Here is a 23054-nt window from a genome sequence, read left to right on the forward strand (position 1 = left end):
TGGATCAGGCCCTCTGAATAGGTGAGGCAGTTGATTGGCTTGATCTGTTTGGGAGGCATCAAGGCAGTGGTACCAGGACCTGGGCTTGCTGCATGAGATAACTGTTTGAAACCTGGGACTTATACAGGGACACTTGGCTCAATCTGGGAGGAGGGGACTGAACCTGCCTGGACTGAGTCTATCAGGTCGATCTCAGTCCTCGGGGGTGGCCTTGATCTCTAGTTGGTGGGAATTGGAGGTGGGCTGGGGGGGGAAGGGGAGGGGGACCAGGAAGGGGGAGAACAAGGGAATCTGTGTCTGTTATGTAGAATAGTATTGTAAAATAAAAGAAAAAATAAAATAAAATAAACAAAATATAAAATAAAATGCTGAGCAGAAATGTAAGTTTATAAAGGTCATATTTCATCTTAGGCCATTTAAATGAAGTTTCAAAGTCTCTATAAAAACATTTTTATTTCTTTTGCACAAAAGTCCCAGAATAAAAATTACTTAAAGTTTGTTGTAATTTTTTTATGTTTAAAATGTTACAAGGATTGCTTTAATTTGAGATTCCATGAAGCATATTGGAGTTAATTTATAATGTATAACAAACCACTAATAAAAGAAGCAAATATTTGTTGATGCATCTCTCCAAGTTTCAGAGCTAAAGAGATGAAGCTGAGGTCAAAAACCCTTGTAGAGGACCTGAGTTCAGTTCCAAGACACAAAGCAGGGGCCTTACAGCACATGTAACTGGAACTGTTTGGGAACCAATGTGCTCTTCTGACCTCTTAAGGAACTGTACACAGAAATATGGAAACACACACACACACACACACACACACACACACACACACACACACATACACACACACACAGACACTCACACACTACAACTACCTCCACTACTATTACCACTACTAATACTTCTATCACCTAATATCTAAAAAAAAAACCTCTACAATTCAATAACAGGATTTATTTGATGACAACACTCAGTCATTCACATGTACAAGAACAGGAAAATAAACCACACTCTCCATATATTTTTTTTTAAGTTTTAAGAATTTATTCCCATGGAAACATCCCTGGAGGGAAACCGGCCATTTTCTCCTGGAATACTTTATCAAAGGCTTCAGCTTGGGCTACTGTAAAGTGATTCTTCCAGTCCCCAGTCGTGCCTAGAAAATGTGAAGCAGACACATAGATGGGTTAATGATGATCTCAACACTGCTCTCAGTCCTTCCTTCACATGCTCTTACCATCTGCTTGACAAGGACCACAGAGTTAATAAAGGGAAATACCAGTGACTTCCTGTAGAATACATCTAATTCCCTTGAAATAATTTACATAAGTCTTCTACCTCTGTGGCAATAATCTTCCCCCTTCTGCTATCTCATATCAACTACATACTCTAAGGGCTTCCACACCAGCTCTACCATTTAGATGTTCAGATTATTCCTGATTCCCACTACACCTGTTTCCATCACACCGTCTAATCCAACAGTTTCTTATCTCAATTATCCAAACAGGTTTCAATTCTTCTTTCTAAATTTTAGTGTTTACTTGTAAAAGTTCTGCAAAACATGCAAGCAACTTTTAAAAGATCTTTTAAAATTAAGTTTAATCATATGTGTGTATAGGTCCACATGAATGCAGCTTCCTGCAGAGCTTTGAAGTATCAGATCCCCTTGAGCAGGAGATACACACTGTTGTGAGCTACATGTCAATCATCTTGATGCTTTCATCAGGTGCAGGAGACCCAGATAACTGCCAGCTGAGAACATCCCAAGATTTCTGTTTTCAATCAGCATGGTGTCTGGTAATGCATCAAGACATATGTGATCTTTTTACCACATCTTTTTACCAGTCTTTGGTTCTCACCGCTGCATTCTAGTATGTCTTTAGGTTTGACATTAGAGGTGACAAATTGTGCAACTGCTCTCATTGAACTGTGTGTTCCTTCTTTCTAGAGTGCTGATGTCCTCCATATACTCACTTCCTGTTCTTTGGTTTCCTAATTTATGCCACTGTGACCACCTCTTCCTAACTTCCCTCCATGTAGAGCTCTGCAGGCCCAACTTGCTGTACTTTATTTCATAATTATGACACTTGGATGAATTTCCTTTTTGTAAAGAAGCCTGAAATATGTATCTAATATCTTTAAAAAGTAAAATGTTTCTTTCATCACCAAAGGCTTCATTCATCAAATCATATCAGACAAATATACCATACTCAGTATGGAATTGTTGAAAGCATTCATGAATAAGTGAGGAAGGCACTGGCCTTGTTTCCATTTTGCTGATGAGGAAAAAATTAGCCTTGAGATGTTACCCAGCATGATGGTGATGGGTATGGACTTGAAGCCAAAAATACTGACAGTAGAAGTCATGGTTTTCCTTATCACATTGTATTCCTTATGTATCATATAAGTTAACTTTAAATTCCCAGTGGTATTATTAAAGAAAATATATGCTGTTCAGAATTAAATGATAATTATTGATACACCATATTCAAATAATATGCCACTAATTGATATGACCATAAGAGTGTCATCTGTTAAGATGGGAATCTATCAGTATCAATTGCTACTCTCAGCTTTGTTATTTTCTTCATCATTAGAACAAGTTTCTTTATTGTTTCTCACAGCACTCCTGGCTCTTGAGCAGTCAGACTGGATGCCCAGCTACCAGAATGTCAGTAAATTCAATACGACTGCCCACTTGGATTGAATCAGTCCAGATGGGAGAAGTGCATCTTCTAAGCCTATATTTCTCTTCATTTGTTCTTTCTAAAAATCTCCTCAAACTCTGGAATGTCAGAGGACAGGATAAGCCTAATTCTTGGTGGGTTAACTCTTGTTGGAAAGGAACATCCTCATAGTTCCAGAGACTGCAATTCTCACAAAAAAATCTTGTCCAGTCTTCCATGGTTTTTATTGGCCAGCAGATAATTGGCTTCTCTCTAGGTCTTCTTTCCTGTGTGTCTCAGATTAATGCCTTCTAAGAACACCAGTAAAAAATGATTTATGGCTAAAGCACTCTGATTAGAAAACATCCACTGTGAAGTAATGAGGTCCAAAACCTTTGAAGCTTGTCAGAAGATGTTTGCTTCCTCATGTCTTCATTGTGACAATATCTTAATAAAAGTTCTGTCACCTAAACAGTGGATGAATGGGAATGACCATCTCTTCAGTCTGTATTTCATGTAGTATCTAAATATGGAATCATAATGACCAAAATTGTTTGTAGATAATTATTGCTTGAAGCTTAAAACCAGATTCATCCCAACTAGCCAGATGATTAAGTCTCCCAGGTAAAGAGTAGCTCTTCAATCTGGGTGGTGGTGGTGCACACCTTTAATCCCAGCACTCAGGAGGCAGAGGCAGGCAGATCGTTGTGAGTTTGAGGCCAGCCTGGTCTAGAGAGGGAGATCCAGGAAAGGTGTAAACTACACGGGGAAACCCTGTCTCAAAAGACCAAAAAAACCAGTAGTTCTTCAGAGTAGCTCTCTAGAGGCAAGAAAAGGTATTTCTCTTGGGTCCTGAGAAAAGCAACTAAAGGACAGTGAAAATAGGTCTAAAGAATTCCTCCCACTTAAAGCCAGTCTAACAGTTAGCAAAGCTTTTCATGCATTATGACTTAGGGAATTAAGCATCTAATGGTAAGTAATGAAATTAATTTTAGAATTAATCTTTGATCACTCATACCTTCAAGATTCAAAAAAGGAACCGATCTGATGTAGTAATTGAAAAGACCAACATTATCTTCAGAGATGGTATTCTTTCAAAAGTGTTTCCCAGATATCCATCTCAGCAACCTCTATTATGAAGTCATGAATCAGGGTGGGGTGAGTAATGAAGTTGGTCTCCTCTTAAATGATCTCACTTCCAGTGGGACTCATGGCTTACAATGAGTGTGAGTAGAAGAAAAATAATTCCCCTGAGTAAAAGTTATCTTTAAATGCAGAAGATACGGATGTCATATATAATCATTATGATAAGTTACAAAGGACTTACAGAGTCACATCAAGTTTTTTTGACAGAATTAACATATATGATACATGAAAAATACTCTGATTTGGAGATACTTAACTAAAATCCCATTGTGGTCTCATCCTAGAAAAATCTACACGGAAAAGAGGAAATGACAGTTGTCTTCATAGAATTGTGTCCTTAATTCTATTGTGTCTGCACCATTGTGTTTCTGACAAAACTTTTACTTGTTAGTTTCCATAGCCTTTCCCTATTAAAAAAGACATTTCATTCCTTTTGTCATTTCATTAAAGCCTTTCATGTATACATACTGTTTCACCTCTGCCAAATTCTAATTCATTACAGGAAATCCAAGAATGGGCAACATCTCTTCTTATGTCGGACCTTCAGATCTAGTACAGACAACTCTGTCTCCACAGAGTCTGGAGCACAGCAGTCTGAGGTTATCTGTCAATAGCAGTGGATTCTCCAGGGATCTCACTCCATAGTTTATAGATGACCATATTCTTGAAGTGACATGTATGTGTGCTCAAAGCTGAGCCCAAACATCCTCTTGTGAGGACACCAGGAATATTGAATTAAATGTAATCTGCTAACCACTTTAACTTACTTAACTATATGTATACTCCTGATGTCCTTATATTCTAGGACATGATCCTTACAATCTAGAGTGGAGGAGGATTAAAGTTTAAGGCTGAAGCATGTCAATTATTGGGAGAAGAAAATTAAACACATAATAACACTTCCTTCACTTCTACCCATTTTCTTTACTTGTCCCCAAAGACCTGACGTCTGATTCATTCCTTCTTCAATGTCAAGCCTCATCTCACCAATTATTTGTTAATTAGGTAAAGGTGACACTCCAGGTGTGATTCTTTCTGGCAAAATTGCTCCTCAACTTTACAGCTGTGAAACCACACCTGAAATCTGCTCCCAGCATAGAGAGGTAGCACAGACATAGAGAAGATGGACATTCCCATTCCTGGAGAGGCATTCAGAACAAACTGAGTAGCCCTGAGCCTGAAGCAATCCAAATTTAGGTTGGTAAATACCATCAGGTGTAACACTGGTGAATAATTTGCTTAGTCTTTATGGGGTCTATACTTAGCCTGGTGTGGGACAGCAATCTTGGCATGTTCAACATCTTTTCCAGCCATGAATGGAAGTGTTTTCTGTGATTATCATTGCGAATATATCTTTGGTCCCATGCACTATGTGTTTTCTTTAGATTTCTAAGATACAGGGAGCCTTCCTAAGCCACATTGCAACATGTCTACCCTTTCATTTCCATTTAGGGTATTGGACACAAACATATGCAATCCCAAGACCCTCTCCCTGAAGAAATTAATTTTTCAGAGCTACTGAAGCCCACATCATCACCATGAAATGACTCTTCTGTGAGAAACTATGATGTAATGAGCAATGACTTCTGAAACATTCCCAACTCTTTCCTAGAGTCTCACTGGAACAACAAGCCCTCCACACGTCCTGACATCATTTAAAGCTCAAAAGCTTCTTCACCTTTTCTCAAGAGAACCAAACCATTAGAAGCCACATTTTCAGGGACAAGGCTAAAATTGGACATTTTATTTTCTTTCATGGCTTGGAAGGAGCTGTACTTGAGGACCATATCCAGCTCATCTGGCTCTAATTTCTTTCCTAGGAAGTCACAAATCTTCTTTATGATGCTCTTTGTGTCCTAAAAGAAGAAACAAAAATGAAGGTAATCAACAGAAAGCTCTGAGAGAACATATGCAGAGAAGGGAACTATGGATGGAGGATGAAAAGGGGATGTTAAGAAAGAAATGGCAACATGAGATGAGAAAGCATTGAAAAGGGTTTAGGAAAGATACAGGAAATGTTGAGAGGGTAGGAGTTCCACAGTATTTGTATATTGAGTGGGCTTGCAATGTTACTGATCTATAGCCCCAAAAGACAGAGGCTAGAATTTCTTCTATCAGGGAGAGGATATTAGAGACAAGGTCTCATAAAATCGATCTGTTCTCAAACATACTTCTTAGTGGACAAATTTATTGAACGGCTGATCCTCCTGCTTCCATATCTGTAGTGATGTGTCCACATGTGTGTGACAACCCACCCACTAAATATACTTGGGATGTTTCTTCTAGAGAGATGATCTCACAATGGAGCCCTGTCTGGTGGGATGAAAGTTGCTCTGGAGACCAGACTGACCTCAAGCTCAAAGAGGTCAGAGATCCACCTACATGCCTTTGCTACCTAAGTGCTGGCATTAAAGGTGTGCACCACCATACCCAACCTGCCCTGTGATGTTCAAAGAGACTTATATAAATAATTCTAGACAATGATCCATGGAAAAGAAGAAAATGTGCACAAAGAATTTAGAGAGGTTAATGTTTACACCATGTAAAACTGCACCCTATGGGTAAATGCAAATAATAGTTTTACACTTTCATAAGACTGAGCTCAATAATTATTACTTGGGGGTACTTCTGGGAGATATTAGTTTGTTTTGAGTTTTACCTCATGCTGTAACTCAGAAGGGCATCAAATTCACAGTCTTCCTGCTTCAGATACCCATGTTCTGGAATTACAATTGTGAACTACCACACCTGGTTTAATAAGAAATAGTCACAAGAAGGTGCAGTCTTGGATTTTGCTTTGAATTCCAGCTCTTTTTCGGGAGGCCTAAAGGTATTATTGTCTGAAAACTTTTACATATTTTATCACAGATTCAGTTAATATTTCATGGGAAGGTAAAATCCATGGCAATAACAGAAAAAAAATGTGTTGAATGGTTGGACAGAAAACTCATGGGAAACCGCACTACCATGCAGCAGAGACATCTTAGTAAGGAAGCTTCCTGGGGAATATTGAATTTTATGATGAGAAAGTAAAAGATTTTACAGAAGACAAAAGAGTCTTTTGTATTGCTACTTATATGGAAACTATTCCTGCATAATACCATTAAGAGATCAAATTCCTTTTGAATAATCTAATTGTCTTGTTTTTGACGCTCCTTAATGTTTTTCATTAAAAAACATTTTTTGACTCCTGCCAGGGAAGCAGATAGGCTGATTGTAGATATTTATCTTTCACTGTGCTCCTCCAGATCCAATTCCTCAGTCTCATGCCCAGTTATGCCACAGAAAATCTGTGGTGACCCACCCACACACACACCTAGAGTGGATTCCACAGATCTTCTAACCTTAGTGCTGCAATTCATTGCACTATCCCAACATCCAACTCCAACAGGCCCTCATTGTGAAACCAAAGACCATTCTGGCCAGGGTGGAGGTAAGCCAACTACAGATCTTCACCTCCCCCTCCTTCCTTTAAGTCTAATCCCCCAGGGTTACCCCCAGCTCTGTAGCAGAACACCTGCCTCAGCCACCCACATCCCTAGTGGATCTTCCAGACCCCTCCTAACACCCCAACACCAATGCATTGATTTGTTCCACACCTCAACTCCATCAAGCATTCCCTACGAACCCAAAGACCAAGCTGGGCATGGAAGCAGTTAGGCTAAATGCAGATCTTCACATCTCTCTTTGTTCATTCAAATCCAGTCTCCTAGTCTTCTTCTCAGCTCTATGTAGAACACCTGCTACAGTCTTCCTCCACCAAATGCCCTTGTTTCACATGGATAACACAAGTCTCAAGTTCCAAAGTTCATTCTCCTTACTCACTGTTTTGTCCTAGCAAATCCTAAAATCCAGAGGACACTCCCTAAGCACCTGCAGGCCACTCTAACCAGGAAAGCAAATAAGCTAACTGCAGATCTTCATCTCTCCCTCCATTCTTCCAAGTCCATTCCTCAGTCTCATTCACAGCTTTATATCGAACCTTCTGCTGTGGCCTGACCTCACTCAGTGGCCCCATTCTCAGGTGACTAACTAAGCAGCTTCTGTGGAAAACTCTGCTCCCTTCCCTCCTGTGGAATTTCTTATGACCCGCTCGTAGACCATCCCCATTCCTAAGTTTTAGCTTTCTATATCTGGAAACATTTTACCTAGAATCCCCAGTGACCACACTTATCAGGATCCCAGAAGAATTTCATAGTTGGCAACACACAGCCACCACACTCTCCTAAGTACCAGACAGAGCAACAAAAATAAGGAAGGAAGCATGAACCCAACAAAGACAAGACCAGATCTCAGCATGTAGAATTATAATTTTCCCAATCCCAGATGCCTAGATGCCAACCTAAGAGCACAGTCAATAACATCCAGGACAGTATGTTTTCACTAGAGCCCAGAAACCATACTAGAACAGGCCCTGCATATTCTACCATAGATACAGAATAAGAAACTGACCCTAAAATAGCTTGTATGGAGATGATAGAGGTCCTTAAAGAGGAAAAGAGTAAATATCATAAAGAAATCTATGAAAACACAAGTAGTGGAAGGAAATGAATAAATCATTCAAGACCTGAAAGTAGAAATAAAACCAATCAAGAAAACTCGAATTGAAGGAAATCTGAAAAAGAAAAACTTAGGAACTCAAACAGGAACCTCATATGTGAGCTTCATGAATACAATACAAGAAATAGATGAGAGACTCTCAGGCATTGAACAAAAAAATAGAAGAAATGGATACATTTGTCAAAGAAAGGGTTAAATCTAAAAAAAAAAATACCCATCACAAAACATTCAGGATATCTGAGAAACTACAAAAAGAACAAGTGTAATAATAAGAAAAGAGGAAGAAGATGAAAACCCAGGTCAAAGGCACAGAAAATATTTTCTACAAAAAAAATTTCTCTAACCTAAAGAAGGAGATGCCTATCAAAGTAAAAGAAGCATACAGAACACCAAACAGGCTGAATCATGGAAGGAAGTGCCTACAGAATGAAATAATTATTAAAAAATCTAAACATAGAGGGCAAGTTATAGATGAATAGTTAAGTGCTGCAATGGTAGGATCAAGTGGGGAGGGTGAAAGGAGAGAGACTGGGAGGAGGGACTTTGAGGAGATACAGCTAAAATTAAGGGACATTTGAGGAAACATATGCAACCTAGTATAGTAGTAATCTCTTTATTTATAAGAATTAATACACACAGATATATGTATGTATGTATGTATGTATACATTGTGTGTGTGTGTTTGTGTGTGTGTGTGTGTGTGTGTGTGTGTGTGTGTGTGTGTGTGTGTATAAGGACCATCTAAACAATATAACCTAATAATGGGGGATATGGTATTGCAAATGGCCATCTCTTGTCACCAAAGGAATTTTCTATTACTGAGATTAGTTTACACCTAACTGAGTTATTGGCCAAAGAGATCTCATGGGAACTCCTAACAATGCAGCCTTTATACCTTTATAACTCATTGAACACGGAGATGCTCAGCTGAAGACTACATAGAGTTTTCATCCCTACTTTCCAGCATCTTTGTTACAAGAGTGTACTTTGCACACTATCAAAAGAGAAATGGAAACATGAAGCCAGCCACAAATCCTTTGATCTACAATGGTGTTTGCTGCGGAGCAATCCTTTTCTACACTATGAATGTGTATTACTCACATTGGTTAATAAAATGCTGACAGGCAGGTAGCTGGGCAGCAAGTTATATGGGAAAAAGAAACTGAGAATGATAGGATGAAGAAGAGTGGAGTCAGGAGAGATGCCAGCCAGCTACCCAGGAAGCAAAACATGCTAGAAGACAGGTAGAGCCACAAGCCACATGGCATTACATAGATTAATAGAAATGGTTAATTTAAATGTAAGAATGAACTGATAACAAGCCTAAACTATCAATTGAACATTTATAACTCATATTCAGCCTCCAAGTCGGTTCTTTGGGAGTAGGCAGTTGGGATAGGTAATGTCCCTTTATATATAATATTACAAGGTGTGGCTGAAATTTCCCCCATAAAACCTGACAAAGCACAAAAAAGGATCCTAGAGTCCCACCCCCTCACCAAGACAACCATCCCCTGTGGCACTAGTGACCACTGGAGCCATAAGCCCACCCTGGACCAATTAATTGGAAACAGGTAAGGCCTCATCTCAGACTGTGTAGACTAGGTCCCTATCCCCTAAGCCACTGGGGCACACCCTGTGCCCCTCCCCCAAGCCATTGGAGCCCTAGAGACCATCCAGCTGCCTCTTCCCCTGCCCCTCACTGAGAAAACACACCCCTGTGACACCAGTGAAAAACAGAGACATAAGCCCACCATGCACCAATTGGGAACGGAAAGCAGGTCCCACTCTGCACCAATTGGGAATAGCTGTTCTCTGAGACAGAGCCTTCTGGTGCTCACTAGACTAAGATCTGCTCCCAGAGAAACAGAATCCATCAGAACAGATTGGACCAAGAGCCCAGATTAGATCAAGAGCTCCCATTAGACCAAGAGTATCATTTGGACCAAAAGATGATCCCTCAGACACAGATAAAACTTGCACAGAGTGAACAAAGATATGGGTACATGCCAGTGCAAAAATACATTCAACAACATAAAAAACAATATGGCACCAACAGAACCTAGTGGTGCTACATCCGCAAGACCTGAACATCACAAAGCAGAAGAAACAGATGAAATCGACCTTAAAAATAACCCTAAGATGACTAGACTGCTACTCACAACTCCAGAGAGGCTACCTAGTAAGGAAGACCCTAAGAAAGACACAGGGATTGCCCAACAACAGAGAAATGGATGAGATCTACATGAGCAAACTGGACATGGGGGTGATGAAGGGCAAGGGTCAGGGGACAGAGAGATTGGGGGAGTGGGAGATCCCAGTTGGACTAGAACAGAGAGGGAGAACAAGGAAAGAGATACCATGATAAATGAAGACCTCATGGGAATAAGAAAAAGCAAAGTGCTAAAGGGGTCCCCAGAAATCCAAAGATACTTTCACAATAGACTACTGGCAATGGTCGAGAGAAAGCCCAAACTGACCTACTCTGGTGATTGGATGGCCAAACACCCTGTCATGATAGAACTCTCATCCAATGGCTGATGGAAGCAGATGCAGAGATCCATGGCCAGGCCCCAGGTGGAGCTCCAGATGTCCAATCGGCAAGAGAGAGGAGGGATTGTATGAGCAAGAATTGTTGAGACCATGATTGGAAAAAGCACAGGGACAAATAGCCAAACTAGTGGAAACACACGAATTATGAACCAATAGCTGAGGAGCCCTCATGGAATTGGATCAGGCCCTCTGATAAGTGAGACAGTCAATTAGCTTGAACTATTTAGGAGGCCCCCCAGGCAGTAGGACCAGGACCTGTCCCTAGTGCATGAGCTGGCTTTTTGGAACCTAGGGCCTACGCCGGGGCACTTTGCTCAGCCTGGGTGAAGGGAGGAGGAGACTGGACCTGCCTCGACTGAATCTACCAGGCTGAGCTGAATCCCCAGGAGAATCCTTGACTTGGAGGAGGTAGAAATGGGGGGAGGAGTTGGGGGGAGGAGGGCGGACAGGGGAATCCATGTAAAATTAAATTAATTATAAAATTTTATTTGAATTACACCTTTAAAAAGAAAATGAAAAATTCCATTAAAGAATTCAAAGAAGAGCTGGTGCTATTGGCTTTGTGTGCTGTGCTGTGAGCCCTGCTGCAGGGAGTTGAGCAGAAAGCATGGCTGACCTAGGAACCCCTGACAAGAATGCAGTGACCTATAATGATGTGCATGTCAACATCACTCAGGAAGAATGGGCATTGATGGATCCTTCACAGAGGAATCTCTACAAAGATGTGATGGTGGAGACCTATATGAACCTCACAGCTATAGGTTACAATTGGGAAGATCTTGAAGTTGAAGAACATTGTCAAAAGTCTCTAAAACATGGAAGGCATGAAAGACCTCATACCACAGAGAAATCCTATGAATATATAGGGTGTGGTAAAGCCTTTGTATGTCATAGTCATCCTCAAAGACATGAAAAAACACAAGCTGGAGAGAAATCCTATGACTATAATCAATGTAGTAAAACCTTTGCACAACACAGTAATCTTCAAAGGCATGAAACAACACACATGGTTAAAAAACCTTATAGATGTAATCAATGTGGCAAAACCTTTGCTTATTGGAAAGTTCTTCAATTGAATAGAAGAACACATACAGGGGAGAAACCCTATGAATATAATCAATGTGGTAAAGCCTTTGCTCATAACAGTGCCCTTCAATTGCATGAAAGAACACATACTGAAGAGAAACCCTATGAATGGTAATCAGTGTGGCAGAGCTTTTGCTCAACACTTTACTCTTCAAAGGCATGAAAGAACACATACTGGAGAGAAACCCTATGAATGTATTCATTGCCGTAAAGCCTTTGAATGTCCCAGTCATCTTCAAGTACATAAAAGAACACATATTGGAGAGAAACCCTATAAATATATTCAGTGCAGTAAAGCCTTTGCATGGCCCAGTCATCTTCAAGTACATAAAAGAACACATACTGGAGAGAAACCCTATCAATGTAATCAATGTGGTAAAGCCTTTGCACAGCCCAGTCATCTTTATGGACATAAAAGAACACATACTGGAGAGAAACCCTATGAATGTAATCAGTGTGGTAAAGCCTTTGTATGGCCCAGTCATCTTCAAGTACATAAAAGAACACATACTGGAGAGAAACCCTATCAATGTAATCAATGTGGTAAAGCTTTTGCACATAGCAGTTATCTTCAAGTACATAAAAGATCACATACTGGAGAGAAACCCTATGAATGTAATCAGTGTGGCAGAGCTTTTGCTCAACATAATACCCTTCAAAGGCATGAAAGAACACATACTGGAGAAAAACCCTATGAATGTAATCAATGTGGTAAAGCTTTTGCACATAGCAGTTATCTTCATGGACATAAAAGAACACATGCTGGAGAAAAACCCTATGAATGTAATCAATGTGGTAAAGCCTTTGCACATCCCAGTCATCTTCATGGACATAAAAGAACACATACTGGAGAAAAACCCTATGAATGTAATCAATGTGGTAAAGCCTTTTCTTTCTTTTCTTTTCTTTTCTTTTTTTTCTTTTTTTGGTTTTTCGAGACAGGGTTTCTCTGTAGCTTTGCGCCTTTTCCTGGAACTCACTTGGTAGTCCAGGCTGGCCTCGAACTCACAGAGATCTGCCTGGCTCTGCCTCCCGAGTGCTGGGATTAAAGGCATGCGCCACCACCGCCCGGCCGGTAAAGCCTTTTCAAAGCCCAGTCATCTTCAAAGGCATGAAAGAACACATACTGGAGAAAAACCCTATGAATGTAATCAGTGTGGCAGAGCTTTTGCTCAACATAATACCCTTCAAAGGCATGAAAGAACACATACTGGAGAAAAACCCTATGAATGTAATCAATGTGGTAAAGCTTTTGCACATAGCAGTTATCTTCAAAGACATGAAAGAACACATACTGGAGAAAAACCCTATGAATGTAATCAATGTGGTAAAGCCTTTGCACATCCCAGTCATCTTCATGGACATAAAAGAACACATACTGGAGAAAAACTCTATGAATGTAATCAATGTGGTAAAGCCTTTTCAAAGCCCAGTCATCTTCAAAGACATGAAAGAACACATATTGGAGAAAAACCCTATGAATGTAATCAATGTGGTAAAGCCTTTGCACAGCCCAGTCATCTTCATGGACATAAAAGAACACATACTGGAGAAAAAAAAACCCTATGAATGTAATCAGTGTGGTAAAGCCTTTGCTCATCACTCTCATCTTCAGAGGCATAAAAGAACACATACTGGAGTGAAACTATACAACTGTAATCAATGTGTTAAAGCCTTTGTCATCACAATGGTCTTCAATTTCATGAAAGAAAACATGATTGAGAAAAACCCTATGAATGTAAACAGTGTGGTAAAGTCATTTCACAGCCCAGTCATCTTAAAGTATTTTAAAGAACACATACTGGAGAGTAACCCTATGAATATAATCAATGTGTTAATACCTACTCACAACACAGAGCAACCATATAACGGTAAATCTTTTAGTGTGTAATTTATCTCTGCTGTGAATATCACTCTGTATAAATGAAATGTTGATTCGCCAGTAGCCCGGCAGGAAGTATAGGCGGAACAAGCCAAGAGAATTCTCGGAAGTGAAGGCTGAGGCAGAGAGGCACTGTCAGCCGCTGTGAGAAGTAACATATTAACATAATGGTAAGTCACAAGCCATGTGGCCACTTATAGATTAATAGAAATAGGTTAATTTAAGGTATAAGCACAGTTAGCAAGAAGTTTGGTCTAAGGGTAGATGATGTACTTTCAATGATTGTTGTTTTGTCAAAAGTGTAGGGAAAGGGGGCTGGGTAAAGAAACCCACAGTAACCCTGGGGCCCAGAATTAGGTAAAGATGATGCAGATAAGGCCAGTTTAAAAAAACACACACACACTTTGGCTCAAATCAGTGCCATCTCTGCCCCTGGCCAATTGACTTGTGAAACTAATCAACCACAAAACAGGATAATAGAATCCTGTCCCTAGGGCCCAGAACCAGGGAAAGAAACACAACTTATGTTTTGGATCTGAGCCAGAGAAATGAACCAAGGAAACATGCCCTGACTCTGATACTGGTGACAAAATAACACTCTTGGTCCCTAGAATCAGAGTCAGTGAAAGAAATATACCCTTCCCTTAAAGGTAGTGTCAAAAAGCCAAGAAAAAGCAAGTGAAAGAAAAATAATTTGTCCCTGTAATCAGGACCATCTCTGTCCTAGCCCATAAAACTGGCCAATCGCTGGGCAGAAAAAAAAACTGATTGGTTGATTCCATCTCTAAACATCCTATATAAACTGCCCTACCTCGTCAATTGAAAGTTGTCGTCTCCACCCTGGTAGAAGCAGTTACTCTCCTGGACTCCTCCTTCCCAATCAATAATCTAAAAGTGTTTTGGGTGTGAAGACCTGCATTCACCGGTGCACAGAAGAACCTTATTGGGATGTCCCAAGTTGGATTGAACAAGGTGGAGCTGAATAGAAGATCCTTGCTGAGATATCCCATAGTGGATTGAGCAAGGAGGAGCTGAACAAAAGAACCTTGCTGAGATGGCTCAAGTGGATAGAGCAAGGGGGAGCTGAACAGAAGGTCCTTGCTGAGTAGACAGAGCAAAAAAGCTGAAAAGTAACACTTTTCTCCTGAGCCAGAGGAAATTGCTACATTTTTGTAATTTCTTTGGCCAGAAAAGCAGGGATTTATTAGGAAGCCCCCTTAAATGGGTGCTGAGCAAAGCTTAGCTGTAGTGGCTCTCTGGGAGAGGAGCAGGATTGCTATATCCTACAGGGAGACCATGACCCATCACACCAGGTGTAGCCTGAAGAGTCAGGATATTTTCTGAAGAGTCAGGATACCCTTCCCTGCTGAAGCATTCCCAGGCCTGTCTTTCCTGAGAAGTCAGAAAATATTCCCTCCAGGGTTGGACTAAACAGCTCCAGGTGTCCAAGACACCTTCAGGGCAGAGTTATTGTTTTGAGCAGCTTGAGGTGTCTGGGATACCTTGCCCTCTAGGACTGAACTGTCTTATTGCAATTGCAGCTATCAGAGCTGTGCTAAGCAGCTCAAGGTGTTTTCTGACTCTCAGGAAGTCAGCACGCCTTTCCTCAGATTTGCAAAACTCATATTTTGGTGCCAAAATCTGGGACCAAACTCAGAGTTGTTGCAACCTATTTACTTACAAAAACATTTTAATGATGTTAATTTTAAAATACTTAATAGAGAATATACAAATTATTAAATACTTCATGTATGTATCCAAAGAAACACTTTCATCTATCTGGAAGAGATGTAATAATTTAAGTGAATCAGTAATCAACTGTATATTTCACAATAAAATTAATGTGCTATGAATATGTATACATTATTTAAAGTCTCATTTATCTTCATGTCCTCATATGTTATGCATTTGGCAATTCATCCCAAAGTATTGTCTTCTAAGGGAATTATCCAGAAATGCTAGATAATGTAATAGCAGTGAGATTTATTTTGTGGTGTCTACTTTTGTCCAACTTCATGTGGTAATCAACATAACATTACAGACTTGCACAAGAAAGATATTTCCACCACAGCTGTCTCAATGATGCTCAAATAAAATTAGTTATAATATTAAATTAATCAAATAGCATCTTTTCAGATTGTAAACATATTTTCCTTGAAAGATAATGCAAAGTAGGAGAAATTGAATGATAAATCCTATTTCCAAGTGAAAATGATATATTGCTATCTCTTTTGTTTTTCCTTTTATTGCATGTGAAATTATTTAGTTTACTCTGAGGACCAAACATTTGTTCATAGCAGTTTCTCAGATCAACAAATGAATGTGAGAGAATAGCTTGAATGTCAGTTATCAGTCATGGATATTATATGAATTCATGATATTCATATGTCAGTCTCCTGAGTACAAGTCAAAGGGTTGATGATTTACTTCCAATAATTATTTTCTCAAAATATTTTAACAATATTAATGTTAAAATACTTAATAGAGAGTATAAAACATTAAATACTTAGGTGTGTATCCAAAGAAACATTTTCATCTATCGGGAAGAAAATTAATAATTCAAGTTAATCAGTAACGAACTGACTATTTTATAATAAAACTTGATGTACTATGTATATGTATATATTATTTGAAGTTACATGCATCTTCATGTCCTCACCAGTTACCAGTTATTCATTTGGCATAATATCTTGCAGTATTGCCTTTTAAGTGTATTATAGAGGTACCAGATAATGTAATAACAGTGACATTTACTTTAAAAATCTGTGTGTGTGTGTGTGTGTGTGTGTGTGTGTGTGTGTGTGTGTGTGTGATATGTGACTATGAATTTTTAGGCCACAACAGAAGTGTGAAGAATAGAAGATAACTTTGTGGGGTCTACTTTTGTCCATATTCATATGATGAACCAGATGAAGTCACAGCCTGTACAACACAGACATTTCTAACAGAGCTGTCTCATTGATGCTGAAATAAGATAACCTGAAATATTAAAACAATAAAATATTTTTTTCTGATTGAAAACATATTTTCTTTTAAAGATAATGGAAAATAGGAGACATTGACTAATGAATACTATTTGTGAATAAAAACTAAAAAAAAAAAAAAAGAATTCAAAGAAAAGACAAACAAAAAATTGGAGGAAATCAATGAATCCCCTAAAGAAAGGCAAAAAAAGCAATTAAACAAGTGAACAAAAAAGTCCAAGATCTCCTCTTGAAACTGAGAAGCTTTTGTAGAGCAAAGGATACGGTCAACAAGGCAAAGAGACAGCCTACAGAATGGGAAAAGGTCTTCACCAACCCCACATGTGACAGAGGACTTTTATCCAGAATATATAAGGAACTCAAGAAATTAGACATCAAAAAGACCAACAGTCCAATTGAGAAATGGGCTTTAGAACTAAACAGAGAATTCTCAACAGAGGAAACTCAAATGGCTGAAAGACATTTAAGGAATTGCTCAACATCCCTAATCATCAGGGAAATGCAAATCAAAACAACTCTGAGATACCACCTTACGCCCATCAGAATGGCTAAGATCAAAAACACTGAAGACACTTTATGCTGGAGAGGATGTGGAACTAGGGGAACTCTCCTCCACTGCTGGTGGGAATTCAAGCTTGTACAACCACTTTGGAAATCAATATGGCGCTTTCTTAGAAAATTGGGAATCAATCTCCCCCAAGATCCAGCTATACCACTCCTGGGCATATACCCAAGAAATGCTCAATCATACCACAAGAGGACTTGCTCAGCTATGTTCATATCAGCATTGTTTGTAATAGCCAAAACCTGGAAACAACCTAGATGCCCTTCAACTGAAGAATGGATAAATAAATTGTGGCACATATACACAATGGAATACTACTGAGCAGAGAAAAACAATGACATCATGAGGTTTTCAGGCAAATGGATGGATCCAGAAAAAATCATCCTGAGTGAGGTAACCCAGACTCAGAAAGACAAATATGGTATGTACTCACTCATAAGAGGATGCTAGATGTGGAACAAGGATGACTGGACCCTAATAATTGTGCCAGAAACCCCATCCAAGGACTAAGGAATCTGAATGCTAGGCCCCGGGTGGAGCGCTGGGAGTCTAATTAGTGAGAAAGAGGAGGGTTTATATGAGCGAGAATTGTTGAAACCAAGACTGGATAAAGCACAGGGACAAATAACCAAATGAATGGAAACTCATGAACTATGAACCAAAGGCTGAGGGGCCCCCAACTGGATCAGGCCCTCTGAATAGGTGAGACAGTCGATTGGCTTGATCTGTTTGGGAGACATCTAGGCAGTGGTACCAGGTCCTGGGCTTGTCGCATGAGTTAGCTGTTTGAAACCTGGGACTTATGCAGGGACGCTTGGCTCAATCTGGGAGGAGGGGACTGGACCTGCCTGAACTGAGTCTATCAGGTCGATCCCAGTCCTCGGGGGAGACCTTGATCTGGAGGACGTGGGAATGGGGGTTGGACTGGGGGGAAGGGGAGGGGGGCAGGAAGGGAGAGAACAAGGGAATCTGTGGCTGTTATGTAGAACTGAATAGTATTGTAAAATAAAAGATAAAAGAAAAAAACAAATAGACTAGATACTGTAACTAATTCTTGATTGATAACTGTTCTATTATATGTAATTTTATTATGTTAAAATTAAAACCTTCCTTTTTGATTAGAAAGATAAAAAAAAGTCCAAGATCTGAAAACTGAAATAGAGGCAATAAAGAATATGCAAAGTGAGAGAAGGCTGGAAATGGAAAAATCCGAGTAAACAAACAGGCACTGCAGATGCAAGCATCAACAACAGAATGCAAGAGATGGAAGAGAGAACCTCTGGTGTTGAAGATACAATAGAAGAAATAGATTCATTTGCCAAAGAAAACACTAAAGCCAAAAAAGTCATAACACAAAACATCCAAGAAATTTGGGACACCATGAAAAGACCCAACCTAAGAAAAATAGGGATAGAAGAAGGAGAAGAATATCAATTCAAATGCACAGAAAATATATTCAACAAAATCATAGAAGAAAACTTTCACAACCTAAAGAAGGAAATGCCTATGAAGATACAAGAATTTTACAGTATACCAAATAGACTGAGTCAAAAAAATAAAGAACCTCACCACATAATAATCAAACCACTAAAAATACAGAATAAAGAAAAAATATTAAGAGCTGCAATGGAAAAGGGCCAAGTAAAATATAGAGGTAGACCCATCAAAATACCACCTTACTTCTCAGTGGAGACTCTGAAAGCCTGAAGGTCTAGGACAGACGTTATGCAGACACTAAGAGACCATGGATGCCAACCTAGACTATTATATCCAGCAAAACTCTTAATCACCATACATGGAGTAAACAAAATATTCCATAATAAAACCACATTAAACAATACCTATCCACATATCCACCCCTACAGAAAGCACTAGAAGGAAAAATCCATTCTAAGGAAATTAGATACACCCATGAAAACACAGGCAATATATAATCCCACACCAACAAATTCCAAAGAAGAGAAACACACAACACTACCAACAAAAAAAAAAAAACAGGAATTAACAATCACTGGTCATTAATATCCATTAATATCAATAGTCTCAATTCACCTATAAAAAGACACAAGGTAGTAGAATGGATATGAAAACAGGATCCATCCTTCTGCTGCAAACAAGAAACACACCTCAACTTTAAAGACAGGCACTACCTCAGAGGAAAAGGCTGGAAAAAGACTTTCCAATTAAATGGACTTAAGAAACAAGATGGAGTAGCTATCCTAAGATCTAATAAAATAGACTTCAAACTAAAATCAATCAAAAGAGGTCAGGAAGGACATTACATATTTATCACAGGGAAAATCCGACAAGATGAAGTCTCAATTCTAGAAAATTTATGCCCCAAATACAAGGGCACCCACATTTGTAAAAGAAACATTAATAAGGCTTAAATTACACATCAAATCTCACACACTAGTAGTAGGAGATTTCAACACACCACTCTCACCAATTGATAGATCTGCCAGACTGAAAGTTAACAGAGAAATAAGGGCACTTATAGAAGTTATGACTAAAATGGACTTAATAGATATCTACAGAACATTCCACCTTAACACAAAAGAATATACCTTATTCTCAGGACCCTATGGAACCTTCTCTAAAATTGACCGCATGCTCGGTCACAAAAAAATCTCAACAGATACAAAAACATTGAAATAACCTCCTGTATTTTATCAGACCACCATGGCTTAAAGTTAGAATTCAATAACAACAAAATTTACGGAAAGCCTACAGTCTCATGGAAACTGAACAATGCCTAAAAGATCAACAATGGGTCAAAGAAGAAATAAAGAAAGAGCCGGGTGGTAGTGGTGCACACCTTTAATCGCAGCACTCGGGAGGCAGAGGCAGGTGGATCTCTGTGAGTTCAAGGCCAGCCTGGGCTACAGAGAGAGTTCCGGGAAAGGTGCAAAGCTACACAGAGAAACTCTGTCTAGAAAAAAAATAAAAAAGAAGAAGAAAGGAAGGAAGGAAGGAAGGAAGGAAGGAAGGAAGGAAGGAAGGAAGGAAGGAAGAAAGAAAGAAAGAAAGAAAGAAAGAAAGAAAGAAAGAAAGAAAGAAAGAAAGAAAGAAAGAAAGAAAGAAAGAAAGAAATCATTTCCTAGAATTCAATGAAAGTGAAAAGTACAACATACCCAAACTTATGGGACACTTTGAAAGCAGAGCTAAAAGGAAAATTCATAGCACTAAAAACCCACACAAAGAAGATGGAGAAATTTCACACTAGTGACTTAACAGCACAGCTTTTGTAGGTTAAAGTACATAGTCAATAAGACAAAATGACAGCCTACCAAGTGGTAAAAGATCCCCCACATCTGAAAAACAGCTGATCTCCAAAATATGTAAAGAATTAAGGAAACTAGGCACCAAAATACAAAACAATCCAATTAGAAAATGGACTGCAGTGCTAAACAGAGAATTCTCAAAAGAAGAATCTCAAATGGCTGAAAGATATTAAAAGAATTTCTCAACATTCTTAGTCATCAGGGAAATGCAAATCAAAATGACTATGAAATATCATCTTATACCCATCACAATGGCTAAGATAAAAAACACTGATGACAGCTTATATTGGAGAGGATTGGAGCAAAAAGAACACTACTCCACTGTTGGTGGGAGTGCAAACTTGTACAGCCACTCTGGAAATCAGTATGGCATTTTCTGAGAAAATTGGGACTCAATCTTCCTCAAGACCCAGTTATATCATTCTTGGACATATACCCAAGGAATGCTCAATCTTACCACAAGGACACATGCTCAACTCTGTTCATAGCAGTATTATTCATGAGGTTTGCAGGCAAATGGATGGAACAAGAAAATATCATCCTGAGTGAGGTAACCCAGACTCAGAAGGACAAAGAGGATGTTTACTCAATCATAAGTGGATACTAGATATAAAGCAAAGGATAACCTGACTGCAACCTACAGCTTCAGGGAGGCTAGCTAGCAAGAAGTACCCTAGGAGGGATGCATGGATCATCAGTGATGAAGAAATAGATGAGATCTACATGAGCAAACTAGAGCTGAGGCGGGTAATGGAGGGCAACAGATGGGAGATGAGAACATAGGGGAACAGAAGGTTCAAGCTGGAACAGGGACAGAGTGGGAGAGCAATGAAAGAGATACCATGATATATGAAGACATCATGGGAATAGGGAGAAACAGGGTGCTTGGGAAGTTCCCAGTAATCCACAAGGATGACCCCACCTGAGACTACTGGCAAGAGTTGATAGGGTACCTGAACTGGCCTACTCTGGTGATCAAATGGGTGATTACCCTAATTGTCATCATAGAGCCTTCATCCACTGACTGATGGAAGCAGGTGCAGAGATCCACTTCCAGCAGCCAGGCCAAGCTCCAGGAGTCCAATTGATGAGAGAGAGCAGAGATTCTATGAGCAAGGGACATCGAGATCATGTTGGGGAGACATACAGAGATGGCCAGCCAAACTAGTGGGAACACATGAACTGTGCACCAATAGCTGAGGAGTGTAGGGAAAAGGGGCTGGCTAAAGAAACCCACCCTAGAACCTGGAAACAACCTAGATGCCCATCAATGGAAGAATGGATGGAAAAAATGTGGTACATATACACAATGAAGTACTACTCAGCAGAGAAAAATAATGAAAGCATGAAATTTGCAGGCAAATGGATGGAACTAGAAAAAATCATCCCGAGTGAGGTAACCCAAACCCAGAAAGACAGTCATGGTATATAATCACTCATAAGTGGATTCTAGATATAAAATAAAGAACAATCAGACCACAGCCCATAGAACCATAGAGGCTATATATATAGTATGGAGGTCCCTAGGACGACTGTGGCTTATAATAAATTTCGGTTCTACTCAATAATTGAAAAAAAAATAGCCAAATGAATGGAAACACATAAACTATGAACCAAAGGCCGAGGGGCCCCCAGCTGGATCAGGCCCTCTGAATAGGTGAGACAGTTGAATGGCTTGATCAGTTTGGGAGGCAACTAGGCAGTGGGACCAAGTCCTGTGCTCATTGCATGAGTTGGCTGTTTGAAACCTGGAGCTTATGCAGGGACACTTGGCTCAGTCTGGGAGGAAGGTACTGGACCTGCCTGGACTGAGTCTACCAGGTTGATTGCAGTCCTCGGGGGAGGATTTGCCCTGGAGGAGGTGGGAATGGGGGGTAGGCTGGGGTTAAGGGGAGGGTGTGGGACAAGGGAGAATAGGGGAACCCGTGGCTGACATGTAGAACTGAATGGTATTGTAAAATAAAATAAAATAAAAAAGAGAGAAAAAAAAGAAACCCACCCTGACCCTGGAGCCAATGATTAGGAAGGATGGCTCAGATAAGGCCAGTGAGACAAACACAGTTTAGCTCAGATCAGAGCCATCTCTGCCCCTGTCCAACTGACTTGTGAAACGAACCAATCACAGAGCAGGACAGCAGAATCCTGGCCCTGGGGCCCAGGACCAGGGAAAGAAACACAGTCTGTGTTTGGGACCTGAGCCAGAGAAATGAACCAAGGAAACATGCCCTGATCCTAAAACCAGTACCAAAGAAACACTCTTGGACCCTAGAATCAGAGTCAGTGAATGAAATATGCCATGGCCTTAGAGGTAGTGTCAAAAACCT

At 39.7% G+C, this 23054-nt stretch overlaps 1 protein-coding gene across 1 annotated transcript in view; it reads right to left on the minus strand.

The window, feature by feature from the left end:
* Positions 1-1025: 1025 nt before the first annotated feature.
* LOC102905980 (sulfotransferase 2A2-like) overlaps positions 1026-23054 on the minus strand; it is a 44057-nt gene continuing 22028 nt past the window's right edge. Inside the window, exons 5-6 of the mRNA XM_076571993.1 lie at positions 5495-5672; positions 1026-1160 (exon numbers count right to left, since the gene is read on the minus strand). Coding sequence (XP_076428108.1) covers positions 1048-1160; positions 5495-5672 — 291 coding nt within the window. The 3' untranslated portion in view covers positions 1026-1047. The remainder of the gene's footprint in view (positions 1161-5494; positions 5673-23054) is intronic.

This window comes from Peromyscus maniculatus, chromosome 1 (genome assembly GCF_049852395.1).
Source record: "Peromyscus maniculatus bairdii isolate BWxNUB_F1_BW_parent chromosome 1, HU_Pman_BW_mat_3.1, whole genome shotgun sequence".
Classification (NCBI taxonomy): domain Eukaryota; kingdom Metazoa; phylum Chordata; class Mammalia; order Rodentia; family Cricetidae; genus Peromyscus; species Peromyscus maniculatus.